General features: G+C 47.4%; 1 protein-coding gene across 7 annotated transcripts; it reads left to right on the plus strand.

The window, feature by feature from the left end:
* The first annotated feature begins 760 nt into the window (after nucleotides 1–760).
* Nucleotides 761–19,980, plus strand: AB124611 (cDNA sequence AB124611). Of its 7 annotated transcripts, none has more exons than XM_011242566.3 (7): nucleotides 761–954; nucleotides 3,410–3,730; nucleotides 10,555–10,644; nucleotides 13,734–13,761; nucleotides 14,489–14,532; nucleotides 15,233–15,270; nucleotides 16,447–17,019. In XM_011242566.3, exons 1-7 carry the CDS (start codon nucleotides 912–914, stop codon nucleotides 16,570–16,572), a joined length of 690 nt encoding a protein of 229 aa, XP_011240868.1. In that variant the 5' UTR covers nucleotides 761–911; the 3' UTR covers nucleotides 16,573–17,019. The 7 variants fall into 7 exon arrangements, 5 of the variants coding, with proteins under 5 accessions (XP_011240868.1, XP_011240869.1, XP_030100291.1 ...); XR_870530.3 differs by lacking the exon at nucleotides 16,447–17,019 and adding an exon at nucleotides 19,324–19,980 and having other exon boundaries at nucleotides 804–954; nucleotides 14,489–14,914; XR_003947937.1 differs by lacking the exon at nucleotides 16,447–17,019 and adding an exon at nucleotides 19,324–19,980 and having other exon boundaries at nucleotides 804–954; nucleotides 14,489–14,575.
* Nucleotides 19,981–20,091: the final 111 nt, after the last annotated feature.

Raw genomic sequence — 20,091 nt, forward strand, 5'->3', positions numbered from 1 at the left:
TCTGAACTCTCAGAGCTTGTGACCAGTAGTGTACTTCCTCCAGCAAGGCCATGCCTCTGGAACCTCACAAACAATGACACCAACTGTCCTGTTCTAATGCCACAGCCTCTGGAGACAGTCTCATTTAAAACACAGTAGACCCTTAGACACATTTGATGATTGAATGGGGAACTAAATAAAATGTACCATTAACTAAAGTGTGTGAATTGTATCAGAATTTGCCCAGCCAAGCTTCTTGTCTCCTTCACCTGGTGTGTCTTCAACTACCTGAGGAAACCTTGCAGCCTTTATCCAAAGCTGCAAACCTCTAGGCATGTAGCTACTTAAAGCTAGACTAGCACTCTCCCACAGAGCCGCCCCCCAGCTCCTAGCTGGGGAATTCTAGGAGACCATTCTTAGGCTAGGAGCCAGGCCCTTTGGCTACACTGTTGCATTTGCTCTCAGGATTCCCTGATTTAATTAATATCCACTACTCTCATCCCAGCAATAGAGCAGCTGAGATACCACCGTACTCAGACCTTGCCTGAGGACACTCTGGTTGAGTCTTGATCCCCAGATGCCACCAGGTCATTTGGTTTTGCCTTTGTTGGTGTGTCTTGGGTAGAGGCTTCCCTCGTAGCACACTGGCACTACCAAGATTCTCGGGGTTGAAGGGAGGAAGCAAACATTTCCCCGGCTGCAGTGTACAAAACTGTAGCCAATAGGGCCACTGGGCACTTGTGGGGTGGCTGGCTGTGTGTTTGGGGAATGGGTGGGGACAGGAGTCTCTTTTGGTGCCCAAGCTTGTGTGCAACTTCCTGCCACCCAGGAAACTGTACAAACCAACACTCGCTTCTCCTTTCTCCGCTGTGGTCTCGGGCTGGCAGGGAGCCCCAGATCCCCGTGGCCTTGGCCAGCTTTCCCAGCCCTACATGGGAGGAGAGATGCCCTGGACCATCCTGCTGTTTGCATCTGGTGAGTCTGAAACTTGCCCTTGGGGGAAGGACCCAGCTGCCCTGTCAGGCAGAAAGCAGAGTGGGGCTGCCCCTTCCGTGATTAGATGACACTGATGCCCCCACCCCATCCCCGGGGTCACCCTGGAGCCTGGGAAACTGCCTGACCACAGCCTTCTCATTCCAGCGTTCTTGTGCCCTGCGGAGACAAGTTCTGTAGAAACACCTTCCCACACCTTCCCGCCAGCAGTGCCTCCGCCCCCTTGGGCTCCAGGCTTGCTGTACTCAGAGTCCAGGACTTGGGCAGTTGTGGAATCAGGAGAGGTTAGCTCGAAAGCTCTGTGGAGTGTCATCTGCAGGTCCCCTGCTCAGGGGCTGGGACAAAACTCAAGGGTAGAGTGCCTCCCTGGGATGGATATGGCTGGCGCTCTCTCTCTCTCTCTCTCTCTCTCTCTCTCTATCTCTGTGTGTGTGTGTGTGTGTGTTTCTTTAACGCGGGCTGGTGGCACTTGCTGTCAAGCCTAATCACCTGAGTTTTTCCCTAGCATTCACATGGTGGGAGGAGAAAACTAATTCTTGTAAGTTGTCCTCTGATTTTCACACACATACCTCAGCACAAATATCCACACACCTACATAACATGAATTAATAAATTTAAATTTTTTTCGAGACAGGGTTTCTCTGTATAGCCCTGTCTGTCCTGGAACTCACTCTGTAGACCAGGCTGGCCTCGAACTCAGAAATCTGCCTGCCTCTGCCTCCCAAGTGCTGGGATCAAAGGCATGTGCCACCACTGCCGGGCTATAAATTTAATTTAAAAAAGACAGAACAGGGGGCTGGAGAGCTGCCACAGCCCTTAAGAGCACTGGCTGCTTTTCCAAAAACCTGGGTCCAATTCCCAGCCACCCACAAGGCAGATCACAATGTTCTGTAACTTGGGTCCAAAGGGATTTAACATCTTTTTTGGCCTCCACAGAGACCACATAATACCTAGATATACATGCAGGCAAGTCACTCCTACATATAAAATACATTTTTTTTTTTAAAGATTTATTTATTATTATATGTAAGTACACTGTAGCTGTCCTCAGACACACCAGAAGAGGGAGTCAGATCTTGTTACAGATGGTTGTGAGCCACCATGTGGTTGCTGGGATTTGAACTCTGGACCTTCGGAAGAGCAGTCGGGTGCTCTTACCCACTGAGCCATCTCACCAGCCCATAAAATACATTTTTAAAAAGACAAAATGGGTTGCCTCTGACTTTCTGGTCAGAAAACTGTGACAGCTAGGCAATGGACTGGTCCCACCAGAGGCTGCTTCCTACAAGACCAGCTCCACCCCCACACCCAGCCTCCAGACAACACCAAGGAGTAAGACAAATCCCTCTGCCCTCCTGTCTTTCTCTCTCTTACTCACCTCTCATTAAACAACATGAACTCACCCCCTGGGTTTTCTTTTTCTTTTCTGATCTTGTGGATGAATGTGGGACCTCACACACATTTGGCAGGTGGTCTGCCACTGAGCCACGACCCCAACCCCTCCCTGGGGGATTCTAGGCAGGGGCTCTGCCACCAAGCCATGACCCCAGCCCCTCCCTGGGGGATTCTAGGCAGGGGCTCTGCCACTGAGCCACACACATGGTTATCTGTGTGCTCTGTCTACCTCCTTCCCACAGCATTTCCTCAGGCTAGAAGGACCTTCCTCAATCTTCATAGCAGTCCTACACTATCAGGGGGGTCAGCTTATATGTCACTTCTTCTGGGAAGTCCTCTGAGGTCACCTCAGTTCACAAGTAGTCTTCTCCATTATCTCGCACACAGCCTGGACTTCTCATTTTCTCCCCTCCCCACCCCCATTTTCTTTCCTGTGTATGGGTGATTTGCCTGCATGTGTGTTTGGGTACTGTGTGCATGCCTGGTGTCTCTGGAGGCCAGAAGAGGGCATTAAATCCCTTTGAACCTAAGTTACACAGAGAGGAAGAGGCCTCCTGGATCTAGCTGTAAGCTGCCATGTGGGTGCTGGGAATCACATCCAGGCTCTCTGCAAGAGCAGCCCATGCTCCTAACCACTGATCCATCTCTCCAGCCCTGGCTTGTTTCATTTCTATAGAATAATAATATTGCCTTGTTCCTGGCACCACAGCAGAGTCTGATGCTAGTCCTGCTGACTGAGCATCTCTGTGTGACTGTATAATAATTACCGCCACTGTCAATGGGGTGACTTAAACACTGACAAGCACCTGTACCAGGTACCCAGTCTCCTGACAGTGGTGAGTAGTCAGGGGGTCACCAGTGTCCTGATACAAACATTAAGGGTGCCTGGAGGTGCAGCTCCTCAGATGTCAGGATGGTTTGGACCCCAGCATACACATGTGTGCACGTGCAGGTACACACATGTAGGCATGCAGACACTATAGTGTAGGTGATCTGGTTTGGAGAACACACAGCCATCTCAACTTGTCATTCTTCATTACAGGCTCCTTGGCCATCCCTGCACCATCCATCTCCTTGGTGCCCCCCTACCCAAGCAGCCACGAGGACCCCATCTACATCTCGTGCACAGCCCCAGGGGACATCCTAGGGGCCAATTTTACCCTGTTCCGAGGGGGAGAGGTGGTCCAGCTACTACAGGCCCCCTCAGATCGGCCTGATGTAACATTCAATGTGACTGGTGGTGGCAGTGGTGGTGGCGGTGAGGCTGCTGGGGGGAACTTCTGCTGTCAATATGGTGTGATGGGTGAGCACAGTCAGCCCCAGCTGTCGGACTTCAGCCAGCAGGTGCAGGTCTCCTTCCCAGGTAAGACTGTATAATTCTGGTCCAGCTGCCCTAGACCTCCCTGGGACACTTCATAGCAAGCTCAAGTCTACAGATAAGTATATTGATCTGAAGGAAGAGAAGCAGCCACCTGATAGACACCCAGGACACACAGCAGGAAGACAGGCATGCAAAGGCCTGGGGCTGAACTCGCCTTTGTGTGTTTGTGGGTGATCCCAGGAGGGCAGAAGTTCAGTGATGGAGGAAGAGCCAGAAGTATGACACAGAGGTGATGCAGGGGCTTGTGGGCCATAGCTGACATCAATTCTTCATCTGGCCTTGGGAGGCCTCTTACCTATATTCTTTCCTGGATAAAGGAATGGGTTTGCCTTATAGGTGTGGAGCCCAAGGGATGGGCCTAGGGTGAGCTGAGTGGAAAGCCTTGTTAGTATCTGTGCAGTAAATGAAAGGCATCCAAGCCCCTCGGGCAGGCAAAACCAGAGGGTGCCATGACTGTGCTGGAGGCAGCTTGCCACCAAGCCTGCCAGTTTGAGTCACCCCTTAGATTCTGTAAGGAAAGAATCACCTCCCAAAAGCTGTCCTCTGACCTTTGCTGTGCCACATATACACCGCCTCCCCATGTCCAACATAAAGAAGTATGTAATTCCAAAATTGTTTTAAGGAGCAAGGTCAGGCATGTGGCAAAAACGTGTATCCCTGCATCTGGAGGCTGAGGCAGAAGAGCTGCCCTGAGTTGGAGGCCAGTCTGGTCTACATAGAAGACTCCATAAACAAACAAACAGAAGACCCAGGTGTTGTGGTGGGCCTCTGTAATCCCAGCTGGTGCATCCAGTAGGATCAGAGATCCAAGGTCATCCTGGATCTAGTCACAGCTCCTTCCCTGTCACCCCGCAGAAGGGCCCTGCTGCTCACGGGGCCCACAGGCTGGGAAGACAGAGCGGCCTGCCCGGCATGAGCTCCCTTTCTCACCAGGGCCTCGTGGTCTTACAGTCAAAAGAAGATAGTGACCCTCGTGCCAAAGAGGGTGACTGACAAGATCTGCTCCCCAGATCAAGACATCCTGCCCACCAGATTCCCAGATCCCACACCCATAGTTCAGTCCTGGGAAAGGAATCTAAGTCTTCTGCAGACAGCAACTTCTGAAAGGCCCGTCCGTTCTTTCTCTCTCTCTCTCTCTCTCTTTCTTTCTCTTTCTTTCTTTCTTTCTTTCTTTCTTTCTTTCTTTCTTTCTTTCTTTCTTTCTTCTTTAAGATGTTTATTATTATTATTATTATTCAGACACACCAGAAGAGGGCGTCAGATCTCATTACAGATGGTTGTGAGCCACCATGTGGTTGCTGAAATTTGAACTCAGGACCTTCAGAAGAGCAGTCAGTGCTATTACCCTCTGAGCCATTTCTCCAGCCCCATTCTTTCCTTTTTTGTTTGTTTGTTTGTTTGTTTTTTGAGACAGGGTTTCTCTGTAGCCCTGGCTGTCCTGGAACTCACTTTGTAGGCCAGGCTGGCCTCGAACTCAGAAATCTGCCTGCCTCTGCCTCCTGAGTGCTAGGATTAAAGACGTGCGCCACCACGCCCAGCTATTCTTTCCTTTTTAAAAAACAATTTTAAGAGAGACTCCTGTGGCCTGGGCTGGCCTGCAACTCCCTGTGCAGCTTCGATGGCCTTGAGCTCCCGAGCTCTCGCTTTTAGCTCTCCTAGTGCTGGGATATCACACGTGTCGCGTGCCCCATGGAACTCCCATCCTGAGGGATGAGTTCTTGGTGGTCTTCAGAACCCACTGTATGGCCAGGGCAAATGTCATTGACTCTCCCCTACCCCCAGAAAGAATTTCTCTGTATAGCCCTGGCTGTCTTGAAATTCATTTTGTAGACCAGGCTGGCCTCAAACTCAGAAATCCGCCTGCCTCTGCCTCCCAAGTGCTGGGATTAAAGGCGGGACCACCATTGCCCGGCTCATTGACTTTTTAGTACATAGACTGGAGCTACAAGATAACTGCTGGTGTGATACAAGCTAAATAAGTAATCAATTAGTTTAAAAAAAAACATGAAAAGCTGGGTGGGGGTAGCACAGCCTTTGAGCCCAGCACCCATGAGTCAGATACAGGTAGGTCTCTGTGAGTTCAATGCCAGCCTAGTCTACAGAGCAAGCTCTAGGACAGCCAGGGCTGGCACACAGAGAAACCTTGTTTCCAATAAACAAAAACCAAAAGCAAAACCAAAAAAAGGAGTGAGGGAGCTAGGCTTAGTGGTGAACACCCTTAACCCCAGTGCTCAGAAGGCAGAGGTAAGCTCAGGGACAGCCTGGTCTAAATAGAGAGTTCAGGCAAGTCAGAGCTACACTGTAAGGCCTTGTCTTAAAAAACAGAACAACTGTGCAGGGCGTGGTGGCTCATGCCTTTAATCCCAGCACTTGGGAGGCAGAGGCAGGTGAATTTCTGAGTTCGAGGCCAGCCTGGTCTACAGAGAGTTCCAGAATAGCCAGGGCTGCACAGAGAAACCCTGTCTCAAAAAAAAAAACAAAAGAAAGAAAGAAACAAACAAACAAAACAAAAAACCCAGAACAACCTTGGCAGGGGTTGCAGCTCTACTGGTAGAACATTTGCTAGGCTTTCTCAAGGCCTGGGGTTTGTCCCCAGCCAGGGACACATGCTACAGAAGCAGGACAGCATGAGTTCAAGGCACAGGCACACAAGTCCCTGTTGGAAGGAGAAGGGGGCAAAGAAAGAAATGAAAAAGAAACTGGCTTCCCCTACACAAAGGCTTTGATGGTTCACTGAAGGCAGTTCACTGTGGGTTCAGACATGGGTAGGATTAAAAGACAGACCTAGTGGGGCCCTGTCCCAAACAAACAAAAAACAAAGATGGCAGGAACCTTCATGTCCTTCTTGCTCTCCTTCCTTGGCTTAGTTTAAGGATACCTTGCCCCAAGCTCTAGGTCTGCATCTTGGTGCTCCAATACCAACCCTAGCCACAGAAGCAGAAGCCTTTTAAACACCTCTTCCGGCAGGGGTGGCGCACACCTTTAATCCCAGCACTCGGGAGGCAGAGGCAGGCGGATTTCTGAGTTCGAGGCCAGCCTGGTCTACAGAGTGAGTTCCAGGACAGCCAGGGCTATACAGAGAAACCCTGTCTCGAAAAAAAAAAAAATCTCTTCTACAATTAGTAATGAATGTATTTATTTATTCACACTTCATGGGCATGGGTGTCTTGCCTGCGTGCATTTATTGTCTTTTACCACAAGTGTGATATGTCCAAAGAGGCCAGAAGAAGGGGTCTTATGCTTTGTGTCTGGCATTGTAGATGGCTGTATGCTGTAATGTGGGTGCTCATAATTTAACCTGGGTTCTCTGGAAAAGCAGCCAGTGCTCTTAGCCACTTAGGCATCTCTACTGCCTCCAAAATTACTTTAAAAAAAAAACTGCATTTGTGTGTGTGTGTATGTTTGCACATGTCAGAGGACAACCTGTGAGAATCTGTTCTCTCCTTCTACCACATGGGAATTCAATTCAGGTTAATAAGTTTGGTGGGAAGTCCCTTTAACCACTAACCCATTGTCTTAGAGTTTCTATTGCTATGACAAAACCCCATGACCAAGATTGGGAGGAAAGGGTTTATTCAGCTTATACTTCCACATCAGAGTCCATCACTGAAGGAAGTCAGGACAGGAGCTCAAACAGGGCAGGCACCTGGATGGATGCAGGAGCTGATGCAGAGAGCATAGACAGGCGCTGCTTACTGGCGTGCTCTCCATGGCTTTCTCAGTCTGCTTTCTATTTATTTATTTATTTATTTATTTATTTATTTATTTATTATATGTAAGTACACTGCGTGCTCTCCATGGCTTTCTCAGTCTGCTTTCTTTTTATTTATTTATTTATTTATTTATTTATTTATTTATTATATGTAAGTACACTGTAGCTGTCTTCAGACACTCCAGAAGAGGGCGTCAGATCTTGTTACAGATGGTTGTGAGCCACCATGTAGTTGCTGGGATTTGAACTCTGGACCTTCGGAAGAGCAGTCGGGTGCTCTTACCCACTGAGCCATCTCACCAGCCCCTCAGTCTGCTTTCTTATAGAACCCAGGACCACCAGCCCAGGGATGACCCCACCCACAGTGGGCTGGACCACCCCATCAATCATTAAGAAAATATCTTATAGGGCTGTAGACATGGCTCAGAGATTAAGAGCACTGCCTGTTCTTCCAGAGGTCCTGGGTTGAATTCCCAGCACCTACATGGCTGCTCATAACTATACTTCCTGTTCCAGAAGACCCAACACCCTCACACAATCATACATGCAGGCAAATCAGCAATGTACATAAAATAAATGAATTATTTAAAAAAGAAAAGAAAATGCCTTCCAGCCTGACCTTATGGAGGCATTCCCTCAAGTTTCCATCTTTCAGATGACTCCACCTTGTGAGAAGTTGACATAAAACTAGCCAGCAGACCTTAATCTTGCTACATCTTTTCTTATTTTGGTTTTTTGTTGTTGTTGTTGTTTTGTTTTGTTTTTTGTTTTTGATTAACAGGAGATTTATTTATGCAAGAATAGAGTCATCCTTGCCAAACTTAGTAGGCGATTTTAAATTTCCTTTCTGGATAAGTCTTTCCTTTCTGTCCCTGTCTGTTTTGAAAACATAATACCAGAAGATGAGGGGCCCAAATGCCACCACAGCTTCTAAAAGTGAGTTCTTGGGAGTGGGTCTGAAATTAGGGTAAATACTTACTGACCTTGCAGGAGCCTCAGTGTGTGACTGGCATTTGGGGTTGTATTGAAGCAGATACTCCCATTTAAGCCAGGCCCTTATGCTCAAGCACTTGACCTGGCCTTTCGAGTCTCTGGAGACCTGTCATACTGGCAAGGTCGAGGGTACTGGCAAGAGTGGCCAGGGACACAGGCTTATACTTGGAACCCAACACCTTGGCTCCCAGCATATATCTGCCTTATTTTGTTGTTGTTGTTGTTTAAGATTTTTAAAAAACGATGTATTTATTTATTACATGTAAGTACACTGTAGTTATCTTCAGACACACCAGAAGAGGGCGTCAGATCTCATTATGGATGGTTGTGAGCCACCATGTGGTTGCTGGGATTTGAACTTGGAACCTTTGGAAGAGTAGTCAGTGCTCTTAACAGCTGAGCCATGTCACCAGCCCCAAGATTTTTTTTTTTAAAGATTTTTTTCTAGGGGCTGGAGAGATGGCTCAGTACTCTTCTGAAGGTCCTGAGTTCAAATCCCAGCAACCACATGGTGGCTCAAAACCATCCATAATGATATCTGGTGCCCTCTTCTGGAGTATCTGAAGATAGCTACAGTGTACTTACATATAATATATAAATAAATCTTTTTTTAAAAAAAGAGTTTTTCTAAAAGATTTTTTAAAATTTTATTTGAGTACACAGTTGCTGTCTTCAGACACCCCAGAAGAGGGCATCAGATCTCATTACAGGTGGTTGTGAACCACCATGTGGTTGTTGGGAATTGAACTTAGGACCTCTGGAAGAGCAGTCAGTGCTCTTAACCTCTGAGCCATCTCTCCAGCCCCTCTTATTTTTTCTTTTAGAGACAAGAACTCATACTGTAGTTCAAGCTTGCTTCAAACTCATTGTAATCCTCCTGCCTCAGACTCCTAAAGGCTATGATTATATAGAGCTCTTTTTAAAAATGTTTTTCATGGATGCTGGAGTGATGGCTCAGCATTTAAGAGCTGTTCTTCGAAGGTCCCAGGTTTGGTTCCCAACACCCACATCAGTCAATTCACAACTGCTAGTAACCCAGCTCAAGAGGAATGAACAACCTCTTCTGGGCTCTGTGGCACTAGAATGCACTACAAATGCCCCCTCTCGGCCCCTATGCATAGAAATAAAAAGGCTGATGTATTTTGTTCATTTGCACCCTGTCACCCACCTCCTCATAGCTCCTCCCCACACTGATTCCCTTCATCTTTTCAGCTCTCCCTTCCCTCCTTTACTTTCTTGTCTTTTCTTTAGGCAAGGTCTTGCTACACAGCCTTGGCATTAAACCCATAGCAATCCTCCTGCCTCTGCTTCCCATACGTTGGTATTAAGAGTGTGACACTTGGGTTACTATGTCCAGTTTCAATGTCCTTTTTTAAGTATATATCTATATAATAAAAAAGTATATATATATATATATATATACATATATATATACACATACATACACATATACATGTGTACATGTATATGTTTACACACACACAATATATATATATTTTGTGTGTGTGTGTGTGTAATTTATATATATTTGTCAGGCCGTCTAGATGGTTTAGGCATGATGATTTGAGTCCATCTCTGCAACCCATATGATGGAAGGAGAGAGTCATCTCCCATAAGATATCCTCTGACTTCCATGCACATACTGTGGTGTGTGTGTGTGTGTGTGTGTGTGTGTGTGTGTGAGATGGTGCTGCAAATGGAACCTAGACCCTTCTTTACATTAGTCAAGCTCCCCCCACCCCCGTCTTGTTTTCAAGTGTGTGTGTAGGTGATTCTGTATCCTAGGTTGGCCTTGGCTTCTGCAGCTCATGATAGCCTTGAACTCACAATCATCCTCCTTAACTCTCTAAATGCTTGGTCACGTGGTCTTGGAATGGGGTTACCTGCCTGAAGGAACAAACTTTCTTAATGGTCCAGCATAAGACCTCACTGACTGCTAACTGCCTACATGCCAGGCTTGTTAAGTTCCCAGGACCACCTACACCCGAGACACTTGGCGAGGTGTCTGTTGGGTGAGGGTGGGGCTCCAGAAAGGCCCCAGATGAGCCCTCCCCTGCCCTCACAGCTCCCTCACCAGCCCCATTCTTTCTTTTCTCTCTAGTCCCCACCTGGATCTTGGCACTCTCCCTGAGCCTGGCTGGAGCTGTGCTGTTCTCAGGGCTGGTGGCCATCACAGTGCTGGTGAGAAAAGGTAAAGAATGGGCAGGAAGCAAACCGGGTCGGCAGACAGACAGACAGACAGCCTCCAAACACCCTCAGTCTTCCCTGCAATGCGTCTGGGGCAGGGTCTCCCTATGTAGCCCCAGCTGCCCTGAGATCCACTGCTTCTGCTTCTGCCCCGGAGTGCAGGCACTGTGCTACCACGCCCAGCTCCTTTCCTTTCCCTCTCTCCATCCTGTCATCAAGGCTGATGCTAAACTCCTGTTCATGCCTGGATTTTTCTTTCCTTTTTGGGAGTGTCAAAGGCCAAACGGAACATCAAATGCCCTGGAACTGGAGTTACAGATGGCTGTGGCCTGTTATGTGTGGGGTCTGGGTCTAGGGAATATGGGAGAGAGGGTGTGGTGGTGGGGTGTCTGAGATCACCATGGTCAGTAGAGTAATGATCTGGAAGCAAGATATGACTAAATAGCTGGTGTGGGTTACAACTTTGGACCTAAAGTAGTTTATTTTAGGCATAATAAGTGTGGCACAATTTAGTGAATTTTTTCCTGGTGATAATTAGCTCAATCTCATGTGCACAATAGAACATAAGACTTGACATAAAAACTCCGTATAAAGTATATGCAACATCTTCTATTAAGATGTGTTCTATAGATTGACTGAGAAAAATAAGCTCATACATGATAAGGGTGAGGGAAGATCTGGTGAGGTCTCAGCCACAAAGCACATAAAGTAACCAGATTATTAACCACATTTGCTCTCAGCCTTCTGGGCTGATAACAGGTTATGCACGAACACACACACATACATACACACGCACGCACGCACGCACACACGCACGCACGCACACACGCACGCACGCACGCACGCACACTTTCCTTTGAAGGAACAACCTTGTGTGTTTACCATCCCTAGTTCCCCTGGTGTCTACTTGTGAGCATGTGTAGGACCTCTGTGCCTCCTACCCGTGGGGGCTGGGCCTGGGAAACAGCAGTGCTCTTAACCACGAGCCAGCTCTCCCTCACCAGGACTGGTTTGATGTTTGCAGCAGCAGAGAGTCAGTCAGTTTGGGGAATTCTTTCACTAGAACTCAGCAGTTGGAGGGGGCATCAGCAGAAGTAAGGTGACAGGTGGAGGGAGGGGTGATGACATATGGGATCCCTGGGTACTCAAGGGAGACTAGAATGGTTTTCAACCACACCCTGAGGCACCAAGGTCCATGGAGGTTCAGCTGTCCTGCACAGAGGCAGAGTGGGCGCGTCAGGCACCCCAGCACTTCACTAGCTGCAGGCAGAGGACTGAGTTCATTGTCAACCTCACTACAGAGCAAATCCCAGCTTAGCCCGGGCTATGTGAGACATATATTCATTCCCATTTGCATGAACCATCTCCTTCATCCGTTTTCAGAACTCTCCTTCTCTAAGCCAGTGTCCCTCAAACTTCCTTACGCTGTGACTCTTTAATACAGCTTATGTTATCTTGCTATGTCGACACCCATGTTTGTTATGTTACATAAAATTATTTTCATTGTTATGTCACAACTGTAATTTTGCTACTGTTGAGTGGAACGTAAATATTTTTGGAGATAGAAGTTGAGAACTACTGCTCTAAGCTCTCCACTTAGGCCGCAGCTCTCCGTTCGTGCTACCTCTACTCCTAGAAACAATGGAAACGCCTTTCAAAACATTTATCCTCCTCCTCCTCTTCCACTTCTTCCTCCTCTTCCTTCTCCTTCTTCCTCCTTCTTCTCTTCCTTCCTCCTCCTCCTTTTCCTCCTCCTCCTTCTCTTCTTCCTTCCCCTCCCTCCTCTTCCTCTTCTCCCTCCGGGTGGAGGTTGCAGGATTTAGTTCTCCTTTTCCACCTTGTGGGTCCCCAGGATCCAACTCTGGTCATCAGGCTTGGCAGCAAGTATCTTTACCTAAAGAGCCATCTCACTGACTCCCCCAACCCTGACTTTGACAGGTCTCATGTAGCCCAGGGTGGCCTCATGCTTGCTATTATATAACTAAGGGTGGTTTTGAACTCATAATCCTTGTGATGGAAAATTGTCTAGTAGGAAATTCACAGTATTTTAAGAAAAACAATTGACATGTTTATACAGTTTTGAAGATTTTGTTTGTTTGTATTTAGCTTAAAAGAGTCGGGATTTTACTACCCAGCCCAGGCTGGTCTGATAGCCCACACCTCCCATGTAGACCAGGCTGGCCTTGAAATGTACATGGTCCTCCTGGCTCTGCTCTCCTTTTGCAGGGATTACCGCAGGGAGGCACCACATTTGGTAGCTTCAAGCTTTTGTTTTTGTTTTTAAATGAACATACATTTCTCATAAGTCAAGCACAGAACTAAACAAGGGCCAGCAAGATCGCTCAGCAGACGAAGATGCTTACTGTCAACCATGACGACCTAGATCCAATCCCTGAGGCCATATAGTAGGGTGGCTGACCCCACAGGATTTGTTCCAACCGAGACATATGTCCTATGGTGTGTGAACTCACACCCATGCAAGAACACACAGACACACACACACACACACACACACACACACACACACACACAGAGTAACTACTTTCTACGAACCCAAAACATATTGGGTGAAGTGGTCATACAGACTTTATGCCAGAACTCAAGAGGCTGATGAGGAGATAAGAGGACTGTTGGTTAGAAACCAACCTGGGCTGGACCCTGCCTCAAACAAACAGATGGCACACACCATAACTCCAGCATTTAGGAGTTAGAAATAGGAGGGCCAGGAGTTCAAAGCCAGCCTTGACTACAATAGTAAGTTCAGGCCAGCCTGAGCTACACAGGACTGAAGGTGAGCATGCTGGTTCATGCCTTTCCTCCCTGTACTCAGCAGGCAGATCACTACCAAACAGTCCATCTAGTCTACAGAGTGAGTTCCAGAACACCCAGGGCTACCCTGTGAAACCCTGCCGAGAAAAGAGCTGAAAAAGATCTGTTTATAGCAGCTTTTGTAATTACTGGTAGATCGCCATGGAGGAGCCAAGGCTGGGTCCCAGAGGGTCAAGGGAATGTTTGATGTCATGGGTGTCAACATTTCTTAGCTGCTATCAGATCCAGAATCATCTAATCCGTGCCTGTTCATCTTTCTTCTAGCTAAAGCCAAAAACTTACAGAAGCAGAGGTAAGACCCGCCCTGGGGGATCATTGAGCACTTCACTAGCTGGGCAAATGCCTCATTTCCCACAGTGCCCTCTTGTGGGAGGGCTGATAGGTACATGGAACATGGAACTTAGTAAGCATTGCTCTATACTAGGATGCTATAAAACTTACGTTCACTGCTTCTTCCTAGTGGTTCAGATGACACCCATTTTCCAGATGTGAATACTGAGGCCTGAAGCTCAGTCACATAGGGCCGGGCATTCCAGCTCCCTGCTGTTTTCCACAATATTGTCCCAGAAATCTAGGTATTTGCAGTGGCATTCTTTTTTTTTTGTTGTTGTTGTTGTTGTTTTTCGAGACAGGGTTTCTCTGTATAGCCCTGGCTGTCCTGGAACTCACTCTGTAGACCAGGCTGGCCTCGAACTCAGAAATCCACCTGCCTCTGCCTCCCAAGTGCTGGGATTAAAGGCATGCGCCACCACGCCCGGCTTGCAGTGCATTCTTTAGGACTCTCACTGGGACTGTGCAAAGTTAGATTTTCCCTGGAGCTGTCCCTGGCTCCTCACAGCCAGAGTTTTGCCACCCGGTGTGACAGTTCTGAAAATGAGGGCTGAGTGCTTTCAGGGTGCAGGTATTTGCTGTGGATGGGCAAGTGCTGAGAGCAAGTCATATCATGTCTTGCTAGCAGAGATATTCTAGAACCAGTGTCCTATTTCATGGGGCATCTTTTCTTCTGAATCCCTTTGCAGAGAGCGTGAATCCTGCTGGGCTCAGATCAACTTCACCAATACAGGTCCGTAATGTTGTCCATGTCCCTCGATGCTTCCCTGGGTAAAGTAAGCTTCAAATTTCCGTTGCTACTTAGACTCTTTCTGTAGCCTCTAGTTGCTACTGGGGTCCAAACACAGTCCCCGTTCTTTCTGTTGGGTTCCCACTTTCTGTTTTGGTTTCTAGTCTCTGCACTGGCTCTATCCACTGCCTAGAACACTCACTTTCCACATTCTGTGTACATGCCCACCCACTCCAGGAAACCTTCCTGGATTCCCCAGATAAGCTCTATGCTGGACTTGGACATCAGCCATGCTGTTTACACACTTCAGAGACCTGCAGCATCTGAATATCTATTTATTTGCATATGGTGTCTGGCATAGTGCACGTGTGTCAGAGAACAACTTGTAAGAGCCAATTCTTTCCTTCTATTAAGTGGGTCCTGGAGATTGAATTCAAGGTGACAAAGTTGGCTGCAAGTGCCTTCACCTGCTGAGCCATCTCACTGGCCCCCAGCATGTTCTACACAGTGAGACCTGTGCCCCTCCCTCTAAATGTTCACAGTTCACCTTGTGAGTGACTGGAAAGAATCTGGAGAGGACGCTGGGACATGAACCCCAAGTCCTTTTGCAGGGTTCATTTGGGGTGTTGAGACTATGGGCAAGGACCAGGTGGGTGCAGGGCATTGGACCCACTGTGTGCTGACTTCGCTCTCTCTGTTTCAGACATGTCCTTTGATAACTCTCTGTTTGCTATCTCCACGGTGAGTTGCTGTTTGTCAAGCTTCCTGCTGACCGAGCAGCTGGTAGGGAAGGGAGCTGTGCCACTGGGAGTCTCAGACTCTGAGCCAGGATCGCAGCACTAGCATAACTGGGGGATCACAGGGCTGCATTGTCACTGGGTTGGGTTCAAGCCTTGAGGATGGTGAGAGGAGGTTTGCGGTGACCTGGTGGTATCTACATGGAATCTTGTGACACTCTGATATGCTCTGGTCCCCTTCTGACAACAAGAAAAGCTTATTTTTATAAGTCAGTATAGGGTTCACACTTGTAATGCCAACACTTGGGAGATAGAGGGAGGATTGGGGGACTAGCCTGGGCTACATAGTGAGTTACAGGTTACCCTGAGCTACAGAGTCTCTGTCTCGCCCACCCCCTCCATTTTATTTGTTTTGTTTATGTGGTGGGGGGAGTGCACCACAGGATACACGTGGAGGTCAGAGGTCAACTTGTAGTTGGTTCTCTCCTTCTAGATGAGCTCCAGGAATCAAATCCAGGTAATTAGGTAATTGGCAGCACTGCCCTGAACTGCAGTGCCATCTCACCAGCCTGAGTTCCCCTATCTTAAAAAAAACAAAACAATGAGGAGGGCATGGTGGAACACACCTTTATCCCAGCGTAGACAGGTGGATTCTGAGTTTGAGGTTAGCTCTGGTCTACATACTGAGTTCCAGGACACCCAGGGATACATAGAGAAACACTGTTTCAAAAAGCCAACAAGGGCTGGTGAGATGGCTCAGTGAGTAAGAGCACCCGACTGCTCTACTGAAGGTCTGAAGTTCAAATCCCAGCAACCACATGGTGGCTCACAACCATCTGTAATAAGATCTGACTCCCTTTTCTGGAGTGTCTGAAGACAGCTACAGTGTACTTACATATAATAAGTAAATCTTTTAAAAAAAAAAGCCAACAAAACAAAAGCTAGAGATGCAACTGCATTGGCAGAGAGAGAGCCTAGTGTGTTTGAAGTGCCACATTTACATCTGTCCTGGCTTCAGCTGAGACAAATCCTAAATTGCCCAGATAAACTCAGACTGCTGAGCATGGTGTCATGAGCATGGTATATGTCGTCCCAACACATGGGAGCTGGATCACTCCTGAGGCTTTTTTATTGCTGCTGTTGTTTGGTTGGGTTTGAATATTGTTATTTCTGTACACAGCTCACTATGTTGCTGAGGGTGCTCCTGAATACTTGCCTCATCTTGCAGCCTGAAGCATCTCGCAGCCACCTCCCAAGTGCTGGGATTATAGGCGTGCACCACTACATGCAGTTTATGTGGTGCTAGGGATGGGACTTCTGCATGCTAGGGAGAACTCTGCCAACCGAGTCACATGTTTCACTTGCTTTTTTTGGAGACAGTCTCAATATGTAGTAGCTATGCTCACTGCCCCAGGGCTGTATAAAACATACATATGTTCACAGTTCACCTTGTGAGTGACTGGAAAGAATCTGGAGAGGACGCTGGGACATGAACCCCAAGTCCTTTTGCAGGGTTCATTCGGGGTGTTGAGACTATGGGCAAGGACCAGGTGGGTGCAGAGCATTGGACCCACTGTGTGCTGACTTTGCTCTCCTGTTTCAGACATGTCTGTTTCAGATACATACACACACACACACACACACCCACACACCCACACACACACACACACACACACACACACACACACATCTTGGTATCTTGGGCTGTGCATGTACCCAAAGCCTTAAGCCCTATTTCCTGCCTTTGTCCCATATGAACAATACAATATTTCTCTTTTTGTGACTGGCTGGTTCCACTTCACATAGTAACCTTAGGTTCACCCCATGATGTGAACTTGTCTCTGAATTTTCTTCATTTTTAAGACTGAATGCTAGTCCAGAGTATGATATACCACATTTTGTTGATTCATGTTTATTGACAGACACTTGGAATGCTCCTACCTTTTGGCTTTTGTGAACACAGTCATACAAATATCTCAGTTCTTGCTTTTGTTTGTTTGTTTGTTTGTTTGTTTGTTTTTCTGAGACAGGGTTTCTCTGTGTAGCCCTGGCTGTCCTGGAACTCACTTTGTAAACCAGGCTGGCCTCGAACTCAGAAATCCACCTGCCTCTGCCTCCCCAGTGCTGGGATTAAAGGTGTGTGCCACCACGCCCGGTTAAATGAACATTTTGTTTTGTTTGTTTCAGTTTGCTTCAGTTCTTGCTTTTGGTTTTATTTATTTATTTATTTTCCTTCCTTCCTTCCTTCCTTCCTTCCTTCCTTCCTTCCTTTCTTCTTTCATTTTCAGAATGGTCTCATTAGGTAGCCCGGCTAGCTGTACCCATAGCTGTATTTAAAACAGATTTAGGAAAATACTCACACTCATACATTAATAATAAGTAAAACCTTCTAAAAAAGAAAGCTTTGAACCCCAGAGCTCGTGTCTCTAGCTGCACATGTAGCAGAAGATGGCCTAGTCGGCCATCACTGGAAAGAGAGGCCCCTTGATATTGCAAACTTTATATGCCCCAGTGCAGGGGAACGCCAGGGCCAAGAAGTGGGAGTGGGTGGGTAGGGGAGCAGGGTGGGGTGAGGGTATAGGGAACTTTCGGGATAGCATTTGAAATGTAAATAAAGAAAATATCTAATAAAAAAAAGCTTTGATGTTGGTAGATAATGACCATCAGGTGCTGCCAGGTGCCCGTCCATCACCCCATCTCTCAGAGCCTGACAGCTAACAATTTGGAAAGCTCTATGGTGTGGAGATTCTCTTCATTATTTTATTGGGTTTTTATTTTTCATGTTCATTGGTATTTTGACTGCAAGTATGTCTGTGTGAGTGTGTCAGAAGCCCTGGAACTGGGGTGCTCTGTCCTGACAGGTGTGCTCTGCCACGTGGGTGCTGGGAACTAAAACCCTGTCCTCTGGAAGAGCAGCCAGTGCTCTTAACTGTGGAGCCTTCTCTCTAGACACTTTCATTATTTGTTTAGTTTGTTTGCTTGTTTTGTTTTGAGACAAGATCCATCTATGTAATCCTGGCTGCTCTGGAACTTAATATGTAGATCAGGCTGGCCTGAAACTCACAGAGATCTTTCTACCTCCATGTTCCAAGTGCTGGGATTAAAGGTGTGGCACCTGCACCTGGCCTGCTTGCTTGCTTGCTTGCTTGCTTTCTTTCTTTCTATCTTTCTTTCTTTCTTTTTCTTTTCTCTCCTTCTTGTTTTTGTTTTTTGTTTGTTTTTTTGAGACAGGGTTTTCTGTATAGCTATGGCTGTCCTGGAACTTTGTAGAGGCTGGCCTTGAACTCAGAGATCTGCCTGCCTCTGCCTCTCAAGTGCTGGGATTAAAGGCATTCACCACCATTACCTGCTTTCTTTCCTTTCTTTCTTTTTTTTTTTTTTGGTTTTTTTGAGACAGGGTTTCTCTATAGCCCTGGTTGTCCTGGAACTCACTTTGTAGGCCAGGCTGGCCTCGAACTCAGAAATCCACCTGCCTCTGCCTCCCGAGGCTGGCCTGGAACTCACTATACAAATCAAGCTGGCTTTCAATTCACAGAGACCTGCATGCCTCTGCCTGCTGAGGGCTAGGAGTAAAGGCGTGTCACGCTGTATACTCTTTACAGAGATACTCTGGCTAGACAGGGATCTTACAGGGGTCACTGGTTAGGGAGGATCAAAGCTCTGAGGACCCCTCAGCCTACCTCACCAACTGGCTTCAGGTTTGGAAAGGTTTTAGGGGAACTCGGATGGGTGGGTACAAAGGTACCAGCCACTTCAAAGTGGTACCTCTTTTTCTCAAGCCTCACACTGCCCCTAGGAGATGGATACTAGCATTTGAAACTGAGGCTCATATGTGTTATCACTCAAAGTGAGGTCAGACTGCTAGGAAGTTAGGGAAGTGGGATTTGAGCCACTGAAGGTCGGAATCTGAAATCTGGCGAGGTGGTAGGAAGAGGTAGGAAGGTACCCAACAGCTTCGAACAGGAGGAACTCCCAGATCCTTACACCAAAAACCACTTAGGGTTTTTTGTTTTGTTTTTGTTTTTTAAATTTCTTTTCTTTTCTTCCATGGGCAAAGAAAATGACTCAGGAAGACTCAGTGGCAACCCTAGACTCAGGGCCTCGGAAGAGGCCCACCTCTGCATCATCCTCTCCGGAGCCCCCTGAGTTCAGCACTTTCCGGGCCTGCCAGTGAGGCTGACGAATGAGGACCACTTTATCCAGTTCCTTCCCTCCCACTGCCAGAGGCTGCACATCTGTCCAGAGACTTGGCAGTGGAGGTAGGGTGGGGGTGGGAATCAAGCCATAGCTTTCTTAGGGAAGCACTGGCCAAAGGAAGGGGACTCCTAGAGTTGTAACCTTCCTCACAGAAGACAAGAAAATGAGTTGGGGTATCAGCCTCAGGCTAGACAGAGAGCCAGAACCTCTTCACAGATTCCCAGATCACCGGAGAAGTCACTATTGAATCCGGACACCCAGTCAGGCACAAGAGGTCTACATTCTCTAACTCCTTTCCAGTGCTTCCCCAACGGTCACTTACTTCCAGACTGCGTGTTTTATTTTTAGGAGAGATGTGTATATTTTTTGTTGCTGTTGTTGTTTCTAGATAGGGTCTCACTGTGTAGCCCTGGCTTTTCTGGAACTCACTGTGTAGAGCAAGCCAGCCTCAAACTCATAGATCCACCTGCCTCTGCCTCCAGATCGCTAGAATTAAAGTTACTGCCATAACACCTAACTTTGGGATGTTTTCTGTTTGTTTTGAGATAGGGTTTTTCAGTGTAGTCCTGGCTGTCCTAGAACTCACTCTGTAGACCAGGCTGGCCTGGAACTCAAGGACTGCCAGCCT

This window comes from Mus musculus, chromosome 9 (assembly GCF_000001635.26).
Source record: "Mus musculus strain C57BL/6J chromosome 9, GRCm38.p6 C57BL/6J".
Classification (NCBI taxonomy): Eukaryota; Metazoa; Chordata; class Mammalia; order Rodentia; family Muridae; genus Mus; species Mus musculus.